Below are 23126 nucleotides of genomic sequence, written 5' to 3'. Positions count from 1 at the left end.
AAATTGCAACAGAACAGACCTGGAATAGACTTGGGTTTTGAAATAGAGTCTATTGTGGATGTGAGTTTTTGGAATTAAATGCTCTGAAACAGTAAGGAAGAAGGCTGTTCATTACATTCATTGAATCTTTTCTTTATGTTGTGGGCTAAAATGAAGACGTTTTCGTTTAAGTGTAAACCATGTGAACTTAAAGGATTATAATGATGACATACATATACAGAGCGATTTGAAAAGAAGTTCACTTGATGAGGTTTATTATTTTTTTTTAAGATAAACTTTGAGTTTTACGTTTACTATAGGAAGTATCTAGGATTAGAGTTTGAAAAGCTTCAGCATTTCTTTGAGCATTCACCTTTCTTGAGAAAAGAAAGGAAATGAATGATCACAAAGCTTGAGGACAGATGAAGGACAAGTACACGGAGTAAGGGAATGGAAAACAGTCACGACTGTAATTCTTAGGCTGTGGGTCCACTGGGGACTTTGCTTTTTGCCTGGCATACAAATGGCACTGCTCCCCCATCATCAGTTCTTTTTAACCAACCCACAGGATTGATTTTCAGATAAATACTATTTGGGTTCCAACAAGCACATTAGAATCAACTTATATTACATATTTTGTGTTTTAAAAAATTTGTATATTTTAACAATTTCAAATTTATACAAGCGGAGAGATGCGTATAATGACTCCTCATGGCCCCATTATCCTGCTCTTCAGTTTTCAACATTCAACACTTCTTGTTTCATTAGTCTCTCTACTGCCACTTTTTGGAATAATACTTTAAAGATTTTCTAAAACGTATTGCTGCACTCATAAATACTTGAGTGCATATCTCAAAAAAGGTAAGGACTTAAAAAAAGGACGTTATAGAAAAGACAAAAAGAGTATAATTATCATACCTAACAAAATGCGTATGATGCAGTACTCAATCTGTGTTCCATTTTTACAGATTTTTTTTTCAAAAACGTATTTTAATGTTTGTTTTAATTCCTTCAGGATTTCAACAGTGTCAGCACATTTCATTTGGTTGGTATGTTTTAAGTCGTTTTTCATTTGTGCAGTCCTCTCCCTCTATCCCGCCCCCCCAGCATTTAATTTGTTGATGAACCTGAGTCATTTTTACTCTTTTTTTTTTTTTCTTTGCGGTACGCGGGCCTTTCACTGTTGTGGCCTCTCCCGTTGCGGAGCACAGGCTCCGGACGCGCAGGCTCAGCGGCCATGGCTCACGGGCCCAGACGCTCTGCGGCATGTGGGATCTTCCCGGACCGGGGCACAAACCCATGTCCCCTGCATCGGCAGGCAGACTCTCAACCACTGCGCCACCAGGGAAGCCCCTGAGTCATTTTTTAAAATAGAATTTTCCACATTTTAGATATGGCTGGTGGTATCCTCAGCTTTCTCTGTTACCTGTCATGTTTCCTATAAGCTAATAGTTAAATCTATAGGCTTCGTTAGATTCACATTCGGCTTTTGTTTGTTTATTTATTGCAAGAATACATCATAGCAGTGCTGTATTCTTCCTGATGTGTTATTACATCAGGAGGCCTGTGTTGTCCAGTTGGCCCACTTTTTAATGAAATTAACGTTTATCAGTGGGTTCAGGTGTGTGTTACCTATTTTCAAGTATTTTATTTAAAGATTTATTTTTTCATTTTTTATTTTTTTACATCTTTATTGTAGTATAATTGATTTACAATGGTGTGTTAGTTTCTGCTTTATAACAAAGAGAATCAGTTATACCTATACATATGTTCCCATATCTCTTCCCTCTTGCGTCTCCCTCCCTCTCATCCTCCCTATCCCACCCCTCTAGGTGGTCACAAAGCACCGAGCTGATCTCCCTGTGTTTTGCGGCTGCTTCCCACTAGCTATCTGTTTTATGTTTGGTAGTGTGTATATGTCCATGCCACTCTCTCACTTTGTCACAGCTTACCCTTCCCCCTCCCCATATCCTCAAGTCCATGCTTTGGTAGGTCTGTGTCTTTATTCCCGTCTTACCCCTAGGTTCTTCATAACATTTTTTTTTTTTCCTGGATTCCACTTACATGTGTTAGCATACGGTATTTGTCTTTCTCTTTCTGACTTACTTCACTCTGTATGACAGACTCTAGGTCCGTCCACCTCACTACAAATAACTCAATTTCGTTTCTTTTTATGGCTGAGTAATATTCCATTGTATATATGTGCCACATCTTCTTTATACATTCTTCCGATGATGGACACTTAGGTTGCTTCCATCTCCTGGCTATTGTAAATAGAGCTGCAATGAGCAATTTGGTACATGACTCTTTTTGAATTATGGTTTTCTCAGGGTATATGCCCAGTAGTATATGCCCAGTAGTGGGATTGCTGGGTCATATGGTAGTTCTATTTGTAGTTTTTTAAGGAACCTCCCTACTGTTCTCCATAGTGGCTGTACCAATTCACATTCCCACCAGCAGTGTAAGAGGGTTCCCTTTTCTCCACACCCTCTCCGGCATTTACTGTTTCTACGTTTTTTGTTGATGGCCATTCTGACCAGTGTGAGATGTTATCTCATTGTAGTTTTGATTTGCATTTCTCTAATGATTAATGATGTTGAGCATTCTTTCATGTGTTTGTTGGCAATCTGTATATCTTCTTTGGAGAAAGGTCTATTTAGGCCCTCTGCCCATTTTTGGATTGTGTTGTTTGTTTTTTTGATATTGAGCTGCATGAGCTGCTTGTAAATTTTGGAGATTAATCCTTTGTCAGTTGCTTCATTTGCAAATATTTTCTCCCATTCTGAGGGTTGTTTTTTGGTCTTGTTTATGTCTTCCTTTGCTGTGCAAAAGGTTTTAAGTTTCATTAGGTCCTATTTGTTTATTTTTGTTTTTATTTCCATTTCTCTAGGAGGTGGGTCAAAAAGGATCTTGCTGTGATTTATGTCATAGAGTGTTCTGCCTATGTTTTCCTCTAAGAGTTTGATAGTTTCTGGCCTTACATTTAGGTCTTTAATCCATTTTGAGCTTATTTTTGTGTATGGTGTTAGGGAGTGTTCTAATTTCATACTTTTACATGTACCTGTCTGGTTTTCCCAGCACCACTTATTGAAGAGGCTGTCCTATCTCCACTGTACAGACCTGCCTCCTTGATCAAAGATAAGGTGACCATATGTGCGTGGGCTTATCTCTGGGCTTTCTATCCTGTTCCACTGATCTGTATGTCTGTTTTTGTGCCAGTACCATACTGTCTTTTTTTTTTTTTAACATCTTTATTGGGGTATAATTGCTTTACAATGGTGTGTTAGTTTCTGCTTTATAACAAAGTGAATCAGTTATACATATACATGTGTTCCCATATCTCTTCCCTCTTAGTACCATACTGTCTTGATTACTGTAGCTTTGTAGTATAGTCTGAAGTCAGGGAGCTTGTTTCCTCCAGCTCCATTTTTCGTTCTCAAGATTGCTTTGGCTATTCGGGGTCTTTTGTGTTTCCATACAAATTGTGAACTTTTTTGTTCCAGTTCTGTGAAAAATGCCATTGGTAGTTTGATAGGGATTGCATTGAATCCGTAGATTGCTTTGAGTAATAGAGTCATTTTCACAATGTTGATTCTTCCAATCCAAGAACATGGCATATCTCTCCATCTATTTGTATCATCTTTAATTTCTTTCATCAGTGTCTTATAATTTTCTGCATATAGGTCTTTTGTCTCCTTAAGTAGGTTTATTCCTAGATAGGTAGGTTTATTCCTAGATATTTTATTCTTTTTGTTGTAGTGGTAAATGGGAGTGTTTTCTTAATTTCACTTTCAGATTTTTCATCATTAGTGTATAAGAATGCCAGAGATTTCTGTGCATTAATTTTGTATCCTGCTACTTTACCAAATTCATTGATTAGCTCTAGTAGTTTTCTGGTAGCATCTGTAGGATTCTCTATGTATAGTATCATGTCATCTGCAAACAGTGACACCTTTACTTCTTCTTTTCCGATTTGGATTCCTTTTATTTCTTTTTCTTCGCTGACTGCTGTGGCTAAAACTTCCAAAACTATGTTGAATAAGAGTGGTGAGAGTGGACATCCTAGTTTTGTTCCTGATCTCAGTGGAAATGCTTTCAGTTTTTCACCACTGAGTATGATGCTTGCTGTGGGTTTGTCATATATGGCCTTTATTATGTTGAGGAAAGTTCCCTCTCTGCCTACTTTCTGCAGGGTTTTTATCATAAAAGGGTGTTGAATTTTGTCGAAAGCTTTCTCTGCATCTATTGAGATGATCGTATGGTTTTTTTCCTTCAGTGTGGTAATATGGTGTATCACGTTGAGTGATTTGTGTATATTGAAGAATTCTTGCATTCCTGGGATAACCCCACTTGATCATGGTGTATGATCCTTTTAATGCGCTGTTGGATTCTGTTTGCTAGTATTTTGTTGAGGATTTTTGCATCTATGTTCATCAGTGATATTGGCCTGTAGTTTTCTTTCTTTGTGACATCTTTGTCTGCTTTTGGTATCAGGGTGATGGTGGCTTCGTAGACTGAGTTTGGGAGTGTTCCTCCCTCTGCTATATTTTGGAAGAGTTTGAGAAGGATAGGTGTTAGCTCTTCTCTGAATGTTTGATAGAATTCGCCTGTGAGGCCATCTGGTCCTGGGCTTTTGTCTTTTGGAAGATATTTAATCACAGTTTCAATTTCAGTGCTTGTGATTGGTCTGTTCATATTTTCTGTTTGTTCCTGGTTCAGTCTCGGAAGGTTGTATTTATCTAGGAATTTGTCCATTTCTTCCAGGTTGTCCATTTTATTGGCATAGAGTTGCTTGTAGTAATCTCTCATGATCCTTTTTATTTCTTCAGTGTCAGTTGTTACTTCTCCTTTTTCATTTCTAATTCTATTAATTTGAGTCTTCTCCCTTTTTCTCTTGATGACTCTGGCTAATGGTTTATCAATTTTGTTTATCTTCTCAAAGAACCAGCTTTTAGTTTTATTGATCTTTGCTATCGTTTCCTTCATTTCTTTTTCATTTATTTCTGATCTGATCTTTATGATTTCTTTCCTTCTGCTGAACTTGGGGTTTTTTTCTTCTTCTTTTTCTAATTGCTTTAGGTGCAAGGTTAGGTTGTTTATTTGAAATGTTTCCTGTTTCTTAAGGTAGGATTGTATTGCTGTAAACTTCTCTCTTAGAACTGCTTTTGCTGAATCCCATAGGTTTTGGGTCGTCGTGTCTCCATTGTCATTTGTTTCTAGGTATTTTTTAATTTCCTCTTTGATTTCTTCAGTGATCACTTCGTTATTAAGTAGTGTATTGTTTAGCCTCCATGTGTTTGTATTTTTTACAGATCTTTTCCTGTAATTGATATCTAGTCTCATAGCGTTGTGGTTGGAAAAGATACTTGATACGATTTCAATTTTCTTAAATTTACCAAGGCTTGATTTGTGACCCAAGATACGATCTATCGTGGAGAATGTTCCATGAGCACTTGAGAAAAATGTGTATTCTGTTGTTTTTGGATGGAATGTCCTGTAAATATCAATTAAGTCCATCTTGTTTAATGTATCATTTAAAGGTTGTGTTTCCTTATTTATTTTCATTTTGGATGATCTGTCCTTTGGTGAAAGTGGGGTGTTAAAGTCCCCTACTATGATTGTGTTACTGTCAATTTCCCCTTTTATGGCTGTTAGTATTTGCCTTATGTATTGAGGTGCTCCTATGTTGGGTGCATATATATTTACAATTGTTGTATCTTCTTCTTGGATCGATCCCTTGATCATTATGTAGTGTCCCTTCTTTGTCTCTTGTAATCGTCTTTATTTTACAGTCTATTTTGTCTGATATGAGAATTGCTACTCCAGCTTTCTTTTGGTTTCCATTTGCATGGAATATCTTTTTCCATCCCCTCACTTTCAGTCTGTATGTGTCCCTATGTCTGAAGTGGGTCTCTTGTAGACAGCATAAATATGGGTTTTGTTTTTGTATCCATTCAGCCAGTCTGTGTCTTTTGGTGGGAGCATTTAATCCATTTACATTTAAGGTAGTTTTCAATATGTATGTTCCTATTCCCACTTTCTTAATTGTTTTGGGTTTGTTATTGTAGGTCTTTTCCTTCTATTGTGTCTCATCCTAGAGAACTTCCTTTGGCATTTGTTGTAAAGCTGGTTTGGTGGTGCTGAACTCTCTCAGCTTTTGCTTGTCTGTAAAGGTTTTAATTTCTCCATCAAATCTGAATGAGATCCTTGCTGGGTAGAGTAATCTTGGTTGTAGGTTTTTCTCCTTCATCACTTTAAATATGTCCTGCCACTCCCTTTTGGCTTGCAAAGTTTCTGCTGAAAGATCAGCTGTTAACCTTATGGGGATTCCCTTGTGTGTTATTTGTTTTTTTCCTTGCTGCTTTTCATATGTTTTCTTTGTATTTAATTTTGGTAGTTTGATTAATATGTGTCTTGGCATGTTTCTCCTTGGATTTATCCTGTATAGGACTCTCTGTGCTTCCTGGACTTGATTAACTATTTCCTTTCCCATATTAGGGAAGTTTTCGACTATAATCTCTTCAAATATTTTCTCAGTCCCTTTCTTTTTCTCTTCTTCTTATGGGGCCCCTATAATTCGAATGTTGGTGGGTTTAATGTTGTCCCAGAGGTCTCTGAGACTGTCCTCAGTTCTTTACACTCTTTTTTGTTTATTCTGCTCTGCAGTAGTTATTTCCACTATTTTATCTTCCAGGTCACTTATCCATTCTTCTGCCTCAGTTATTCTGCTACTGATTCCTTCTAGAGTATTTTTAATTTCATTTATTGTATTGTTCATCATTGCTTGTTTCCTCTTTAGTTCTTCTAGGTCCTTGTTAAATGTTTCTTGCATTTTCTCTATTCTATTTCCAAGACTTGGGATCATCTTTACTATCATTATTCTGATTTCTTTTTCAGGTAGACTCCCTATTTCCTCTTCATTTGTTTGGTCTGGTGGGTTTTTACCTTGCTCCTTCATCTGCTGTGTGTTTTTCTGTCTTCTCATTTTCCTTATCTTACTGTGTTTGGGGTCTCCTTTTTGCAGGCTGCACATTCGTAGTTCCCGTTGTTTTTGGTGCCTGTCCCCAGTGGCTAAGGTTGGTTCAGTGTGTTGTGTAGGCTTCCTGGTGGTGGGGACTAGTGCCTGTGTTCTGGTGGATGAGGCTGGATCTTGTCTTTCTGGTGGGCAGGTCCACGTCTGGTGGTGTGTTTTGGGGTGTCTGTGGCCTTATGATTTTAGGCAGCCTTATGATTTTAGGCAGCCTCTCTGCTAATGGGTGGGGTTGCGTTCCTGTCTTGCTAGTTGTTTGGCATAGGGTGTCCAGCACTGTAGCTTGCTGGTCGTTGAGTGAAGCTGGGTGTTGGTGTTGAGATGGAGATCTCTGGGAGATTTTCGCCATTTGATATTACGTGGAGCTGGGAGGTCTCTTGTGGGCCAGTGTCCTGAATTCTGCTCTCCCACCTCAGAGGCACAGCCCTGACTCCTGGCTGGAGCACCAAGAGCCTTTCATCCACACGGCTCAGAATAAAAGGGAGAAAAAGTAGAAAGAAAGAAAGACGATAAAATAAAATAAAATAAAGTATGATAAAATAAAATAAAGTTATTAAAATAAAAATAATTATTAAAAATTTTTTTAAAGTAAAAAAAAAAATGGATGGACAGAACCCTAGGAAAAATGGTGAAAGCAAAGCTATACAGACAAAATAACACACAGAACGTACACATACACACGGACAAAAAGAGAAAAAGGGAAAAATATCATGTCTCCCAAAGTCCACCTCCTCAATTTGGGGTGATTCGTTGTCTCTTCAGGTATTCCAGAGATGCAGGTACATCAGGTTGATTGTGGAGCTTTAATCTGCTGCTCCTGAGGCTGCTGGGAGAGATTTCCCTTTCTCCTCTGTGTTCTCACAGCTCCCGAGGTTCAGCTTTGGATTTGGCCCCGCCTTTGCGTGTAGGTCGCCTGAGGGCGTCTCTTCACGCCCAGACAGGACGGGGTTAAAGGAGCCGCTGATTCGGGGGCTCTGGCTCACTCAGGTCGGGGGGAGGGAGGGGTACGGATGCAGGGCGAGCCTGCGGCGGCAGAGGCCGGCGTGACGTTGCACCAGCCTGAGGCACGCCGCACGTTCTCCCGGGGAAGTTGTCCCTGGATCATGGGACCCTGGCAGGGGCGGGCTGCACAGGCTCCTGGGAGGGGAGGTGTGTATAGTGACCTGTGCTCGCACACAGGCTTCTTGGTGGCGGCAACAGCAGTCTTAGCGTCTCATGCCCGTCTCTGGGGTCCGTGCCCGTCTCTGGAGCTCCTTTAAGCGGCGCTGTTAATCCCCTCTCCTCGCGCACCAGGAAACAAAGAGGCAAGAAAAAGTCTCTTGCCTCTTCAGCAGGTCCAGCCTTTTCCCCGTCCTCCCTCCCGGCTAGCCGTGGCGCACTAACCCCTTCAGGCTGTGTTCACGCCGCCAGTCCTCTCCCTGTGCTCCGACCCGAAGCCCGAGCCTCAGCTCCCAGCCCCGCCCGCCCCGGCGGATGAGCAGACAAGCCTCTCGGGCTGGTGAGTGCCGGTCGGCACCGATCTTCTGTGCGGGAATCTCCCCGCTTTGCCCTCCGCACCCCTGTTGCTGTGCTCTCCTCCGCGGCTCCGTAGCTTCCCCACTCCGCCACCCGCAGCCTCCGCCCGCGAAGGGGCTTCCTAGTGTGTGGAAACCTTTCCTCCTTCACGGCTCCCTCCCACTGGTGCAGGTCCCGTCCCTATCCTTTTGTCTCTGTTTTTTCTTTTGCCCAACCCAGGTACGTGGCGAGTTTCTTGCCTTTTGGGAGGTCTGAGGTCTTCTGCCAGCGTTCAGTAGGTGTTCTGTAGGAGTTGTTCCACGTGTAGATGTATTTCTGATGTATCTGTGGGGAGGAAGGTGATCTCTGCGTCTTACTCTTCCGCCATCTTCCTCAACTGCCAAAGAAGATGTTTTTAGCCACTGTTTGAGATTTTTTTTCTTAACCTTTTAAGTACAGCCAGTCCTCTGTATCCTCAGGTTGGTCCCACATTCAACCAACCGCGGATGGTGTAGGATGTTTACGGTCCAAAGTTGGTTGAATCTGTGGAAACTGAGGCCAGACTGTAGAACTTGAGCTGCAGATTTTGATGTCCAAAGTGGGTCCTGGAACCAATCCCCTGCTTATGCGGAGGGACGACCTTATTATTATCCCTGTTCTAGAAGGGGGTAAAATGAAGACTAAATCTATGTGCTTATGTTTAGTTTGCTACTGGTAGTGACTAACTGGTTTAGATGAGGATTATGGTAAAATATCTCATAAGCCCCAACCCTGGGATTGGAGTGTACACTTCCTGATGATATTGACATCTTATGTGGTTTTGGTCATTGCAGTGTCTCAGCATCTAGAGCTAACTCTGTCACTCAAATATGAGAGCAGAGGTTCTAAACTGGGGGTGATTTTGGTACTCTCCAGCCCTACTCCAGGGCTCTTTGGCAATATTTGGAGACATTTTTGGTTGGCAGGATTCCTGAAGAGGGATGCTGCTGGCATCTAATGCGTGGAGACCAGGGATGGACTGCTGAACATCTGCAGTGCGCGAGACGGCCCTCCCCTGTCCCCAGATGTCCAAAATGTCAGTAGTGCTGAGGTTGAGAAAGCCTGTATTAGACGGATGAAGGACAGAATGGGTGAAGGATATAAAAGTAAAATAAATTTCCTATATTAATCTGACCAGCAGAGGATGGTGCTTTGCCAGGAGGTAGTTTTAAACCCAGTTTACTGTTTGGTAAGCTTATGCCTAGTGCAGTTCAAAATGATTTGGTTATTGGGTGGAAGCTAAGGGCAAAAATCCACTTCTTTTGTAGTAAATTGCATGTGTGTTTTTTCCTGCTTCACATGATTCTTTCTTCCCTTGTTGGGGGAATTAGTTTAATAAACTAGAGGATCTTTTTCTGCAATACATACAGTTTCTTTCTGGTTCTTTTTTTTTTTTTTTCTTGCGGTACGCGGGCCTCTCACTGTTGTGGCCTCTCCCGTTGCGGAGCACAGGCTCCGGACGCGCAGGCTCAGCCGCCATGGCTCATGGGCCCAGCCGCTCCGCGGCATGTGGGACCTTCCCGGACCGGGGCACGAACCCGTGTCCCCTGCATCGGCAGGCGGACTCTCAACCACTGCGCCACCAGGGAAGCCCTCTTTCTGGTTCTTGATACTCTCTGAAGTTAGTTCCTTCTTGTCTCTGGTCTTGTGTTACTTTTTCTGTTTTCTTCTCTTTACATTGCTTCATCCTATTGAATTTCACTTTTAAGCAAACATTGCCTACAGAAGAACATTAGGAGATGCTATTATTGTATAACTTCACTCCTAACAATATACACAGGCTGCCTGAAGGTGATAAAGTGATTATCATAAAATAGCAGATGCCTTGGGAGATTTGAAAGTTAGGTTGCTGTTCCCTTCCTCTATGTTATTTTTAGCAACTGAAGATGCAGTAATTAGGATTTAATTAATAAGTTTTCTGGTGATGCACCAAAGAGGAGAAAACTGAGGTTTTTATTTACCTTCATTTTGGCTACCTGGTTACGGTCAAGCAAGGGTGTTTCTTTTAGCACAAGAGGTAATACAGTGTGATGGTTTGGAGCATGGGCTCTGGAGCCAGCCTGCCTGGGTCACTTATGGCACAATGACACGAAGCTGAATATAGCTTTTCTCACCAAAGAAGCTGTTGCCTTTGAATTCTTTTCGCTGCAAATGTTGGATCGGAGGTTGAAAACAGAAGAAGGGAAATAGCCAAACATCCCCATCCCCCCTCCGTCCCCCAACAAACACTAAACTAAAATGAGCAAAGCCTCCAGGGTCTGGGAGATAGAAAAATATGTGCAATAGACACATGTATGGCATCTCCCGTTTTCTTCTTCTGACTTGAGGTGAAGTTTTTTTTTTTTTTTAAACTAAAACGAGGGTTGGGTTCCAGCCCTCTGGTTGATTTCCCACCTGTTCCGACCATAATTTTGATTTCCGGTCATGTGTTCATTTCAGCATTTTCCCATTGTCAGGGGAGAGATGAGCTATTTTGTGAGGTTTGTAGTAAAATGATTTTACCTGGAAGAAACTTCTAAGCCTGGAAATGAGAATGGGACTTTTGGGGAAGAAAATGCCACCCTAGTAAATATTATGCTTTATACCCCTAGACAGAGCCCATTGAGAGGTAGCTCATGTTGGGTGAGAAGCCGACAGGTTATGATGACTCAATATAATGAATCTTGTATGGGGAACTTGTCATTTTTATTACTGCTTCCCCAACATTAACAATACTTAATACTTATTTTTTTATGCTGCATTGCCTGGCTAGACATACAGCAGTGATATAAGCAGCATGTAGAAGATACCTAGATTCAAATTCATTTTTATTGGAAAAGAAATGCTCTCTATGGGGTTTCTGAGTGTTCTCATTTTTCCCCCTTGCTTTTCGAAGCCCTTTAACTTTCATTCTCTGACAGATTAGCATTTTCCTTCATCGCTACTTCCTGCTTGTTCGAGTTGTGAAACAAAACCAAAGGTTTCCTTCTGATTGCCTCTTCTTTTTCTTTATTTAGTCTGTGGTGTAATTCATTTTATTTTTCTTTTCTAAATGAGAGTGTAGGGGATGAAGGGGAGGGAGAGAGGAAATAAAAGAACAGTTTTTTCTTCACTAGTGCTTTTAAGTTTTAGTGTCGGCCTCTACAGCTGTCATTTCATGTGCATGTGCACACGTGTGTGTCCGTGTGTGTCCTGCAGCATCAAACGCTGTATGTAAGATAAAATGGTGGCTACTAGGGGATGGTGGAGGGATAAGATTGATGGTGTATAAGGGTACAAACTTGTAATGAGTAGTAAATAGACCCTAGAGATCTAAGGTGCAGTATAATGAATGTAGACAATAATAGTACACTATAATTATGTAATGTGATAAATATTGGCACATCGGTGATATCACAATATATAAATGTATCAAAATAATAGGCTGTACACCTTAAACTTATCCAATGTTCCAAGTGAAATTTATTCAATAAAAAATTGTATGTAGGGAACATCATCTGTAAATTTGTTTTTCCATTTTGTTGAAGTTTTATTGACGTGTAACTGACGTACAATAAACTGCATATATTTATAGTATACATTTTGATAAGTTTGATGTGTGTGTACATCTGTGAAGCCATCACCAAAATCAAGTGGCTGAACCCTCCCATCACCCCCAGAGTTTCCTCAAGCCCCTTTGAACTCCCTGTCTCTCACTTTTCTCTTCTCATTCCCTCATCCCTGGGCAAACCACTGGTCTGCTTTCTGTCATTATACATTAATTTGCCCTTCCTATAATTTCATATAAATGGAATAACGTAGCATGTACTTTTTAAAATCTGGGTTCTTTCACTCAGCATAATTACAGATTCACCTGTGTTGTAGCAGGGACCAATAGTTCATTCCTTCTCAATGCTAACTAGTGTTCCATTTTATGGATACACCACAAATTTCTGTTTTATCCATTTACCTGTTAATAAATACTTGGGTTGTTTATAGCTTTTGGCTATTATAAATAAAGCTACTAAAAACCTTTGTGTGCAAATCTTTGAGTGAACGTAGGCTTTCATTCCTCTTGGGTAAATCCTAAGAGTATAACGCCTGGATTGTACGATAGGTGTACGTTTAACTTTTGGGGAAACGGACAAACTTTTTTCCAAAGTGGTTATTTTTCATTACATTTCCACTTACGATGTACAAGAGTTCCATTTCCTTTACATCCTTGCCAAATCTTGATATTTCGGATACAAGTCTTTAGATAATGTGCTTTGCAGATGTTTTCTTCCTGGCTTCCTGGCTTGTATTTTCATTCCCTTAAAAGTGCCTTGCAAAGAGCATTTAAAAATTTTGATGAAGTTGAATTTACTAGTTTTTATGGACTGTACTTTATGGATTGTGCTTTTGCCTAATCCAAAGTCACAAAAATTTTATGTTTTCTTCTAGAAGTTTTATAGTTTTAGGTTTTACACTTAGATCTATGATCTATTTTAAGTTAGTCGTTGTGTAAGATATAGAATATGGATCCAAGTTCACTTTTGAATATGGATGTCCAGTTGTTTCAGTACCATTTGTGGGAAAAACTGTCCTTTCTCCACTGAATTGTCTGTTGTTTGCTAGTATGGTGAGTTGCATTGATTTTAATTTAATATTAAGGCAGTTACATTTCTGTGATAAACCCAGCTTGGTCATGATGTATTATCCTTTTATTTATCTTGTTGAATTCCAGTTGCTAACGTTTTATTTAGAATAGTTGCATCTACATTCATGAGTAATACCAGTCTGTAGTTTTCTTATAATGTATTTAATTTTGGTACTAAGGTAAATGCTGACATCAAAGAATGAGTTAGAAAATATTCCCTCTTCTATTTTCTGGAAGGATTTGCATAGAATTGGTATTATTTCTTTTTTAACTGTTTGATAGAATTTATCAGTGAGTCATTTGGGCCTAGAGCTTTCTTATTGGCAGGATTTTTAACTACAAATTCATTTTCTCTAATTGATATGGGTTACCTGTTTCTCAGGTTACCTATTTCTTTTGGAGTGAGACTTAGTAGTTTGTGTCTTTTGAGACATTTGTCCATTTCATCTAAACTGTTGAATTTGTGGGCATGAATATTTTCATAATATTTTATTTTCTTTGTAATACTTTAGAACCTGGAGTGATTCTTCAGTCACCTCTATTATTTCTGATTGGTGATTTGTGTTTTCTTTTATTTCCTAATTATTATGGCTAGACTTACCAACTTTATTGATTATTTCGAAGAACCGGTTTTTGGATTTATTTATTTTCTCTGTTTCTGTTTGTTTGTTTTCTGTTTAATTGATTTCTGCTCTGATCTTTGTTTCTGTTTTTCTGCTTATTTTGGGTTTAATTTACTTTCTTTTTGGCTGTTTAAGGTAGGAAGTTGAAGACCTTTCTTTTTTCTAACATAGGTACTTAGTGGTATAAATTTACCACCAAATACTGCTTTACCAACATCCCTTAAACTCTGATATGTTGTATTTTCATTTTTGTTTCAATTCAGAGTACTTCCTGATATTCCTTTCTTTGAGGTTTTCTAGATATCTCTGTTATTGATCTCTAATTTAATTTTTACTGTAATCAGAGAAATACCCTGTATAAATTGAACCTTTTTAAATTTATGGAGATTAGTTTCATGGTCCAGGATATCTTTATCTTGATAAATGCTTCATACGCACTGGGAAAGAATGTGTCTTCTGTTGCTTTTGGGTGGCGTTTCATTTAGGTGATGGACGTACCAGTCAGGTGAAGTTGGTTGATAGCTTTGGTCAAATCTTCTCTGTCCTAACTGATTTTGTCTGCTCGTTCTCTCAGTTATTGAGACACAGAGGTATTTAAGTCTCTGGCCATATTTGTGGATTTGTCTATTTCTCCTTGCAGTTCCATCCATTTTTGCTTCCTGGATTTTGAAGATCCTGTTATTAGACCCACTAACATTTAGGATTGTTAAAAAAAACAAACAACCATTTAGGATTATTATGTCTTCTTGATGAATTGACCTCTTTATCAATATGAAATGACCTTCTTTATCCCTGGCATTTTTTTGGGGCTTTTGCATATGTTTAAAATTTTTTTGTGTGTGTATCTTTGATGTCTTTTTTTTTAAGCATTTGAAGAGGAGTTTCTGGGCTACGTGATTTAAACCTTTTAAAAGTTTTTATCTTTTGTCTTGCCAGATTGCCCTCCAGAAGGGCTGTACAGATTGATAACTTGTCTTAGTGTTCTTTAGGTGTTTATAGAGTCTGGAGATCTGGTCTTTTAAAATTTAAGATATGTATAAATGTTGATTGAACTGTAACATTCTGTTGACCACAGGATAAAAATCTACCATTTATGTAATCTGTTTGTAGAAAATTAAAATGATATGGGTGTTTTTTAAGTTGTCATCAATTTTATTTCATTTCTCTGTTATTTCATAGGCATACATCAATATTGGATATCATATTTTTATAATAGAGATGTAAGAGAAGAGGACTGGAGGGACTTACCTGGTGGTCCAGTGGTTAAGAATTCACCTTCCAGTGCAGGGGGTGTGGGTTCGATACCTGGTCGGGGAGCTAAGATCCCACATGCCTCATGGCCAAAACAAAAACAAAAACAAAAACAAAACAAAACATAGAAACAGTATTATAACAAATTCAATAAAGACTTTAAAAATGGTCCACATCAAAAAAATCTTAAAAAAAAAAAAAGAGGACTTGATTTCTTTAAATTTGTTTAATCTTTTCCATATTTTTTTTTGTGGCATCCAGTTAATATCCTAGAGGTGATTTTCAAAATTATATGTTTATATTTGGTTGGATAGAATATTTGACTTTAAATAAGTTAGTATGTGGAAGGGAGTTTTATACATGAAATCAGATGTTTATAAAGGTACTTTCCAAGATTAAATATGAAATACTGTGTGGTTAGATCTGATAGAGATTTGTGACTACTTAAGCTTGGACAGTGCGTGGTGCAGGTAACACTTAATAAAGGAATCCATTTGAATGATGTATCTTCTTTGATATGTAAAAGTATTTCCTAGGGAAGTTTTGTACATTAAGAAATGCATGACATATTTAATATCCTTTTATAAAAAATGAATGCAAAAAGATGTGACCTATTTGTATTTGGTAATTCTAAGCTGTCCTTTTAATACAGGAGTCTTCCAGAGCCGCTGATGACCTATGAATTACACGGAGACTTCATTGTTCCAGCCAGTACGTATTACATCTAGGTGATAGAAACAGTTTTGTGATTGACAGTGTGTACAAACTGAAATTTCCACATGAAAAATTTATCTTTATGTTATTGTAATCTGTGTTAAAAATGGAAATCACTTGAGGAGGTGTTTGCCCCCCCCCCTTTTAGAAGATGAAAAAAGGGACAATTAATATATTTATTCATTCATTCATTCATTCACTCACAGACATGTATTTATGTCCTACTGTGCACTACTCACTGGTATATAATGAATATATAGAGGCATGAAAGGATTTCTGCCCCCAGGAGCCAATTCTTTAGCAAGTATTGGAGCACACACACCTCTCCCTGGACCATAATGTATATAATAATGACATGAGAGTACGATGGGAGCACAGGAGTATTTAACCTACAGAAGGTTGGGGAGATTAGCAGATTCGGAGAGATTCGCATGTTGGAAATGACTTCACGTAGAAGGATATTGAGATGGAAATTGCCGGCAGAAGGAATATTGTGAGCTCATACCGGAAGCCCACACAATATTTGGTAGAGAGTGAATTCTATGTGATAAAATGTTAAATGAGAAAGGCTTATAGTTGGTAGCATTTTAATTTGTGATTAAATTTTTTGTGAGTCATGCTCATTTCAAGCTTTCTTGTTTTCTCTCTCTGATATACTCTCTTACACTCTCTGTTGTACACACTCACTTTTTCTATTCGACCCTTGGCGTTAAATCATCCGAGTCTTCCAAAATATTCTGGTGTTAGGTATTTAATAGTTAAGGAAAGGAAGGTGGAGACATGTTAAGTAACTTGCCAGATTTTGGAGATCTTTATTTAAAGTTCAAAACCCCAGTTCCACTGGCTAAAACCTGCAGTATTGGTTTTCACAGGTGCACTGACAGTAGTTGTAACTGTATCTCCATTTCCTTTTATTTTCTTCCCTTGGATGTATTCCATCGTTTAATCTGTTGAAAACTTTAGAGCAATCCCTTGGGTCCTATGTTACTCCTGCCTGAACATTGCTTTAAATGTATCTTCTTGTGAGGCCCCTGCTCCAGCCAGCATGAAGTTTCCTAGGAGGTTGCAGAAAGAAGGAATAGTTAGGCCCAGTTAGACTCTACATATAAAACAGGCATTTGGAAAAGGCAAAAATATGGTTCTGTTCACTTTTGTTTTCACATGGAAGAGGATTTCTTTTTTCTTTTTAAAGGGAGTTTGTATGATCAAGGAAGTGGGGGAAAGATTTCTTGGCAAAAACTCAAGCAAATGCTTAGTTGTTTTGATTCTTCCCCGTGGCATTTTTGGCAAACCGGGGGAAGAGAAATTAAACTCTCATTGGAGAACAGTTGTTTCATGTTTGCCTCAGAGACTGGAAAAAGCAGAAGAGTGCCAATTTTAATCTAGAATCCTTTGAGAATTGGAGAAAGATAAAGGGATTATGGAATAAAGTTTTCAGTTACCACAGGTTAGTATCATTATCACGCCTTGTAACCGAATCCAGTGTGTTTGAAATTCTAACATCGATGTATTCTACCAGATGAAGAGGTAGGAACTTACAAGTGTTTACTAAGTCCGTGGTGGTAGGAGGTGAGTTTCAAGAGTTGTTGAGGCTATCTTTCAACACTGTGGGAGAAGACATTGTGCCAGTATGAAGGGTAGCATCACCTCCTAGACGAGTACCTTGTGTTCTGCTTCCTGACTATGTTGGGATCTGACATAGAGTCTTCACAATGATTTGAATAACAAGCCTGTTCCAGAGAAACACTGTAGCTACTGTAATTATTGGCAGGTATTTGCACCCAAGCGGAGTTACGGTTGGCATGGGACCCATAGTTACCTTATTTAATGGGGAAAAGTACGTATATTAAATGGGTGTATTTTCATGGCCAACATTTCCAGTGCAGACTTTCATTTTTTATTCAGCTCTCTTGTGAGCACTCTCAGGAAAGAGTATAGAAGCAGGTCCTCTGATCTTTGCATGTGTCCTTTCCAGTGTTGACTAAAACGGTCACAGAAATCAGGTGGCCAGGATTAGTCTCCTCTTGAATAATGTTGGAAACTTGGAATTGCAGTTAAGCTATCATTTTCCATTAACGATGGCAGAGATTCCCTTGTTTTGCTGCAGTGTCTTAGCTGAGCTGACTTCTAAAATGATCAAGCATCACCCATCTCTGTTACTGCCTCTCACACCAGCATGGAAACTAAATTTTGATTCTTTTCAGTCATGTGCAGTAGTTTCAGTCTGTTCTGTGGTGTTGAGATGGTCTTTTCTCCCCTCCCTGCTGAGGGTTCTGAAGGTTTCTCCTGGGTCCCTTCATTTCTTCTCATCAGTTTGTTTCCTGTAGAGTTCCGTTGAGAACCTGTGAGTTAATTTCTGGAGTGTGTGATACAAATGTGAATTTTCTTTCTTTGCTGTCACCACAGAAGGCAAACATCTTTTGTTTTTCATTCTTAAAAGAAATACCTACTGGTCAATGGTGAATGCATTGAGACATTAAAAAAAAACTTTTTTTTGAAAGCGTCCAAATAACCCTTTCAGCTGAGGGAGTTAACTTAAAATTGCTAAAAGGAACTGGAGACCCTCTGTCTAGGAAAGTCACTCCTGTGTGTCTTCTGTACACACATAGTACTGCACTTCTGGTCACCAAATGTGTGGGTTTTCCCCACACCAACCAATTCTGTGATGCCAGCTGCGTGTCCTGCAGTTGGATTCAGGTCTGATTCTGTTTATCTGGAGTTAGCCTCTGATCCCACAAGTTAAGGACTCGTCCTACAAAACTGCACCCCCCATGAAAGACACCAGTTCCAAGTCCCAGGTTATCCCTGGTACTTTTGACTGACTGGCTAGAAATCAGCTTTCTCGTAACCCCTACCTTGGACATGAGAATTTGCTAGAGTCCATACCCTGTGCTAGGGGGATTTTTATGAAGGCTTCATCCTGTAGCCATGATGGATTGTGAGCTCCATTTCTTGTCCCCTCCCCTCTCCAGAGAATGGTGGGTAGATCTGAAAATTCCAAGCTTCTAACCTCTCTTGTGACCAGCCTCCATCTAGAAGCCCACCAAAAGTCACCTCATTAAAACAGAAGATGTTCTTATCAGCCCCCAAATTCCAGGGGACTTAGGAGCTTGGTGTAAGACATTCCAATCACTTAGGAAATGACAGAGGCCCTAGGAGCTCTGTATCAGAGACTAGAGGGCTTCCCTGGTGGCGCAGTGGTTGAGAGTCCGCCTGCCAATGCAAGGGACACAGGTTCGTGCCCCGGTCTGGGAGGATCCCACATGCCGCGGAGCGGCTGGGCCCGTGAGCCATGGCCGCTGGGCCTGCGCGTCCGGAGCCTGTGCTCCGCAACGGGAGAGGCCACAGCAGTGAGAGGCCCTCACACCGCAAAAATAAAAAAAAATTAAAAAAAGAAACTAGAAATACTAGAACAAAAGGCTCTCAGAGCACCCCCAGATACAAGGCTTTTAGGAGCTCAGCGTCAGGAACTGGGTGCAGAGACCAGTATGCGTATATTTATTATTATTTCACACCATCCATCTTGCAAGAGAATATAATGGGCCTTTAGTATAGAAATTTGTAAGATGAAAATACAGCTTGCTTGGTTTACGCAGGAGTCAGAAGGTCGTTCCCAGCTGGGGAGGGCTGGCAGGCATTTACCTGGATCTCTTACTGCATGATGTTTATTACCTTTGAGAATGTTGTAGTCCTTGGTGTGTGTCTCAGCCTTTCAGGCTCAGAGTCTCTGACGGATCATATTGGTAAGAATTGGATCCATGCTTCAGGGCTGGACTCACGTTAAACTTGGTTTGAGAATGACAGCTGAAGCCTGGACGCCTAATATGGCAGCACACGAAAGATTTCTGTCCCCCAGACCAGAGCACTTGTCTTGCTGTCTTCAGTATGTTTTCTTCCTGTAGTCAAGGTACCTGGGAAGCAAAATCATAATCACGAAGTTCTTTAGTCACTTATGATGAAAAAGAAAACTATTATAGGATCCAAGGCACTGGCATTTGCTTAGCCAGAATGTTCTATCCTTATTGGTAAACCGGCAGGGGAAACAAGACAAAATCATGTTGTCTTGGTGGGGAGGGACTCAGAAATCTGGAAATTAAAGGAATCGGATGCTTAATGACATCAAGCTATCTTAGCCTGCTGTAGTCAATTTCTTGTATTAGATAGTGTCTCCCACAGAAGGACTGGGATGCTTGATGTCTGGTAATTGAAGCCCCGTGTGCTGTGGGAAGTGCTTGAATGGTTACTGCTAATGCTTTCCTGAAATTACAGTATTACTGACTGATGACGTTTAAATATCAAATTTAAGTTTCCCTGTCTGTGTGTCTTTGATAAGGTCAAGTAAGCTACGCTCCTATCTTTCTCAGGCTCCATTAGCTGGCATAGCAACATAAGCAGATAGACATTAAGTGTTGTAGATGCTGATTTGTAGTTTCACAATTAAAAATGCTTTTGCTGTTACAGTAAACTCCGGTCCCTGGCATTCGTCAGGAAATTAATGTTATGATTCATTCAGTATCTCAGATTTTTAAAAAGTTATGCTGTGCATTCTTTGTAATTTATATCAATTAAAATATAATGAAATGCACGTAGCATAAGCAACTAAGGGTAATTTATCTTAGAAAACTTTTTGAGTACCTTAAAGTTATTATTGTAGCCACATGAAAATGCCCATTAATACAAAGCATTAATTAATATCAAAATGAAACAAGATGGAAGAAAAGTTTTACTGTACACAAATTCTTCTTTTTAGAAGAAAAGGGAAAAAGCAGACTTGGCAAAGAATGTGTGTATGATTTCAAATGAGATGGGAGTGAGCTGGTGGGAGAGGGACTCAAAAAAGCAAGTGGAAGGTTTTGATTTTATTTTTAAAACTGATTCTAGTATTTTCCACGTAGGAATGAAGGCCCTTATCCTTAGAAGGTGGGAAGCTATTTTCCTATCTTGTGTTTCTCAATAAGTAATAAATAAAAAAAATTAAAGTTGGGTTTTCTTTGGAGGGAAATGATTATTAATGACAAGACACACACAAGTTAGTGTTTCGGTGAAGTTTTCAAACATTTTCAGTCTTTGAATGTACAAAATTCTTATTGTAGGCAGTTATTCTTTTCTTCCTTTGGAATTTTTGACTTTTTCAGAGGCCCTGCTTTAATTTCATTTTAAAAATCAAAGCTGTGAGTTGAAAATGCTATTATATTTTTATTGCTTTCATTTTCCTCCAGCTTTGATTTAGTAAGGCATTATGTTGGTTTCAACTCCGATTAAAAACTTGATTGTAATTTATCACCTAACTCTTTAGATAGCTGTACTTTTATTTTCGAAGACAAATGTAGTCTGTATCAAAGAGTCTTTTGCATGATTTGATTGTTTGCGTTCTGCTTTATCATGTGCCTGTTCATTTCCTAGCCTTTTCCCTCCCCTCCCTTTAGCAACAATGTGTTCTGTGTTGTAAAATCTCATTCCTCCCTCTCAGACACTACTCCTGGAAGTGTAAATTGGCGCAAACTTAACTTTACAAACATTGGGAGCGATCTAAATATTCATAAAATTGATGGTGTGCACTCCATTTAAAGGCATGGAGAGATGTCCATTATATATATATATATTTTAATTAATTTTATTTATTTATTTTTGGCCACGTTGGGTCTTTGTTGCTGCACGTGGGCTTCCTCTAGTTGTGGCGAGCGGGGGCTACTCTTCGTTGCGGTGCGCGGGCTTCTCGTTGCGGTGGCTTGTCGTTGCGGGGCATGGGCTCTAGGAACACGGGCTCAGTAGTTGTGGTGCACGAGCTAAGCTGCTCTGTGGCATGTGGGATCTTCCTGGAGAAGAGCTCGAACCCATGTCCCCTGCATTGGCAGGCGGATTCTTAACCACTGCGCCACCAGGGAAGTCCCTCCATTATATATTAAATGAAGTAGGTTGTTTGAACATCTCATTACAAAAAAGGAAGGAAAACTCTGAAATGATTACATTTAAAAGTTACTAGGGTAGCCACTATAGAGAGCAGTATGGAATGTCCTTAAGATTCTAAAAATAGAGATACCATATGATCCAGCAATCCCACTCCTGGGCATATATCTGGGAAAGATGAAAACTCTAATTCGAAAAGATATACGCACCCCAGTGTTCATAGCAGCACTGTTTACAATAGCCAAGACGTGGAAGCAGCCTAAATGTCCATCAACAGATGAATGAGTAAAGAAGATGTGTGTGTATACACACATACACACACACAATGGAATATTAGCCATAGAAAAGAATGAAATAATGCCATTTGTAGCAACGTGGATGGACCTAGAGATTATCATACTAAGTGAAGTAAGTCAGAAAGAAAAAGACAAATACAATATATCACTTATATGTGGAATCTAAAAAAAATGATACCAATGAACTTATTTACAACACAGAAATAGACTCACAGACATTGAAAATAAACTTATGGTTACCAAAAAGGAAAGGGGAGGGGGAGATAAATTAGGAGCTTGGGAGTAAGAGATACACACTACTATATCTAAAATAGATAAACAACAAGGACCTACTGTATAGCACAGGGAATTATATTCAATATCTTGTTGAAAAAGGATCTGAAATAATTTAAAAAATTACTAGCTTATCTTAGGTTGAGATTTACTGTGTGAGTAACTTTAAGGAACTTTTTGTTGAAACATAACAGAAATGTGCACAAATAGTAAGTGTAAATAATAAGTGTGCAGCTTAATGAATTTTCAGAGTCAAGATAGCCATGTAATCGGCCCCCAGATCAAGAAATAGAACATTGGGGAATTTCCTGGTGGTCCAGTGTTTAGGACACTGCGCTTTCACAGCCGAGGGCCTGGGTTCGATCCCTGGTTGGGGAACTAAGATCCCACAAGCCAAGTGGTGCAGTCAAAAAAAAAAAAAAAAAGGGCTTCCCTAGTGGCGCAGTGGTTGAGAGTCCGCCTGCCGATGCAGGGGACATGGGTTCGTGCCCCGGTCCGGGAGAATCCCACATGCCGCAGAGTGGCTGGGCCCGTGAGCCATGGCCGCTGAGCCTGCGCATCCGGAGCTTGTGCTCCGCAACGGGAGAGGCCGCAACAGTGAGAGGCCCGCGAACCGCAAACAAAACAAAACAAAACAAAACAAAGCATTGTCAGAAGCCCTTCCTGATACCCACACGGTCACCATCCACCCCCATGATATGTGAGCACGCTCCTGACTTCTGACACCACAGGTGAGGGTTGCTGCATTTGACCTTTTTTGTAAATGGAATCAAACATAATATACCAATGTGTCTGGCTTCTTTTGCTTATCTTGTGAGATTCATTCCTGTTGAGTGAATCAATGGATCGTTCACTCTCATTGCAGTACAGTATTCCATGGTATGAATATACCACCACCCTCCTGTTCTGCTCTTGATGGGCAC

At 39.6% G+C, this 23126-nt stretch overlaps 1 protein-coding gene across 3 annotated transcripts in view; it reads left to right on the top strand.

The window, feature by feature from the left end:
- ARHGAP10 (Rho GTPase activating protein 10) overlaps nucleotides 1–23126 on the top strand; it is a 335363-nt gene that overhangs the window by 205341 nt on the left and 106896 nt on the right. For all 3 annotated transcript variants that reach the window (XM_089912398.1, XM_022599764.3, XM_022599763.3), the window contains one exon: nucleotides 15666–15724. In XM_089912398.1, coding sequence (XP_089768524.1) covers nucleotides 15666–15724 — 59 coding nt within the window. The remainder of the gene's footprint in view (nucleotides 1–15665; nucleotides 15725–23126) is intronic.

Source organism: Delphinapterus leucas, chromosome 5 (assembly GCF_059928025.1).
Source record: "Delphinapterus leucas isolate spDelLeu-1000000601 "Yukka" chromosome 5, BTC_Dleu_Yukka2, whole genome shotgun sequence".
NCBI classification, from domain to species: domain Eukaryota; kingdom Metazoa; phylum Chordata; class Mammalia; order Artiodactyla; family Monodontidae; genus Delphinapterus; species Delphinapterus leucas.
This window is presented reverse-complemented; position numbering and strand designations above follow the sequence as displayed.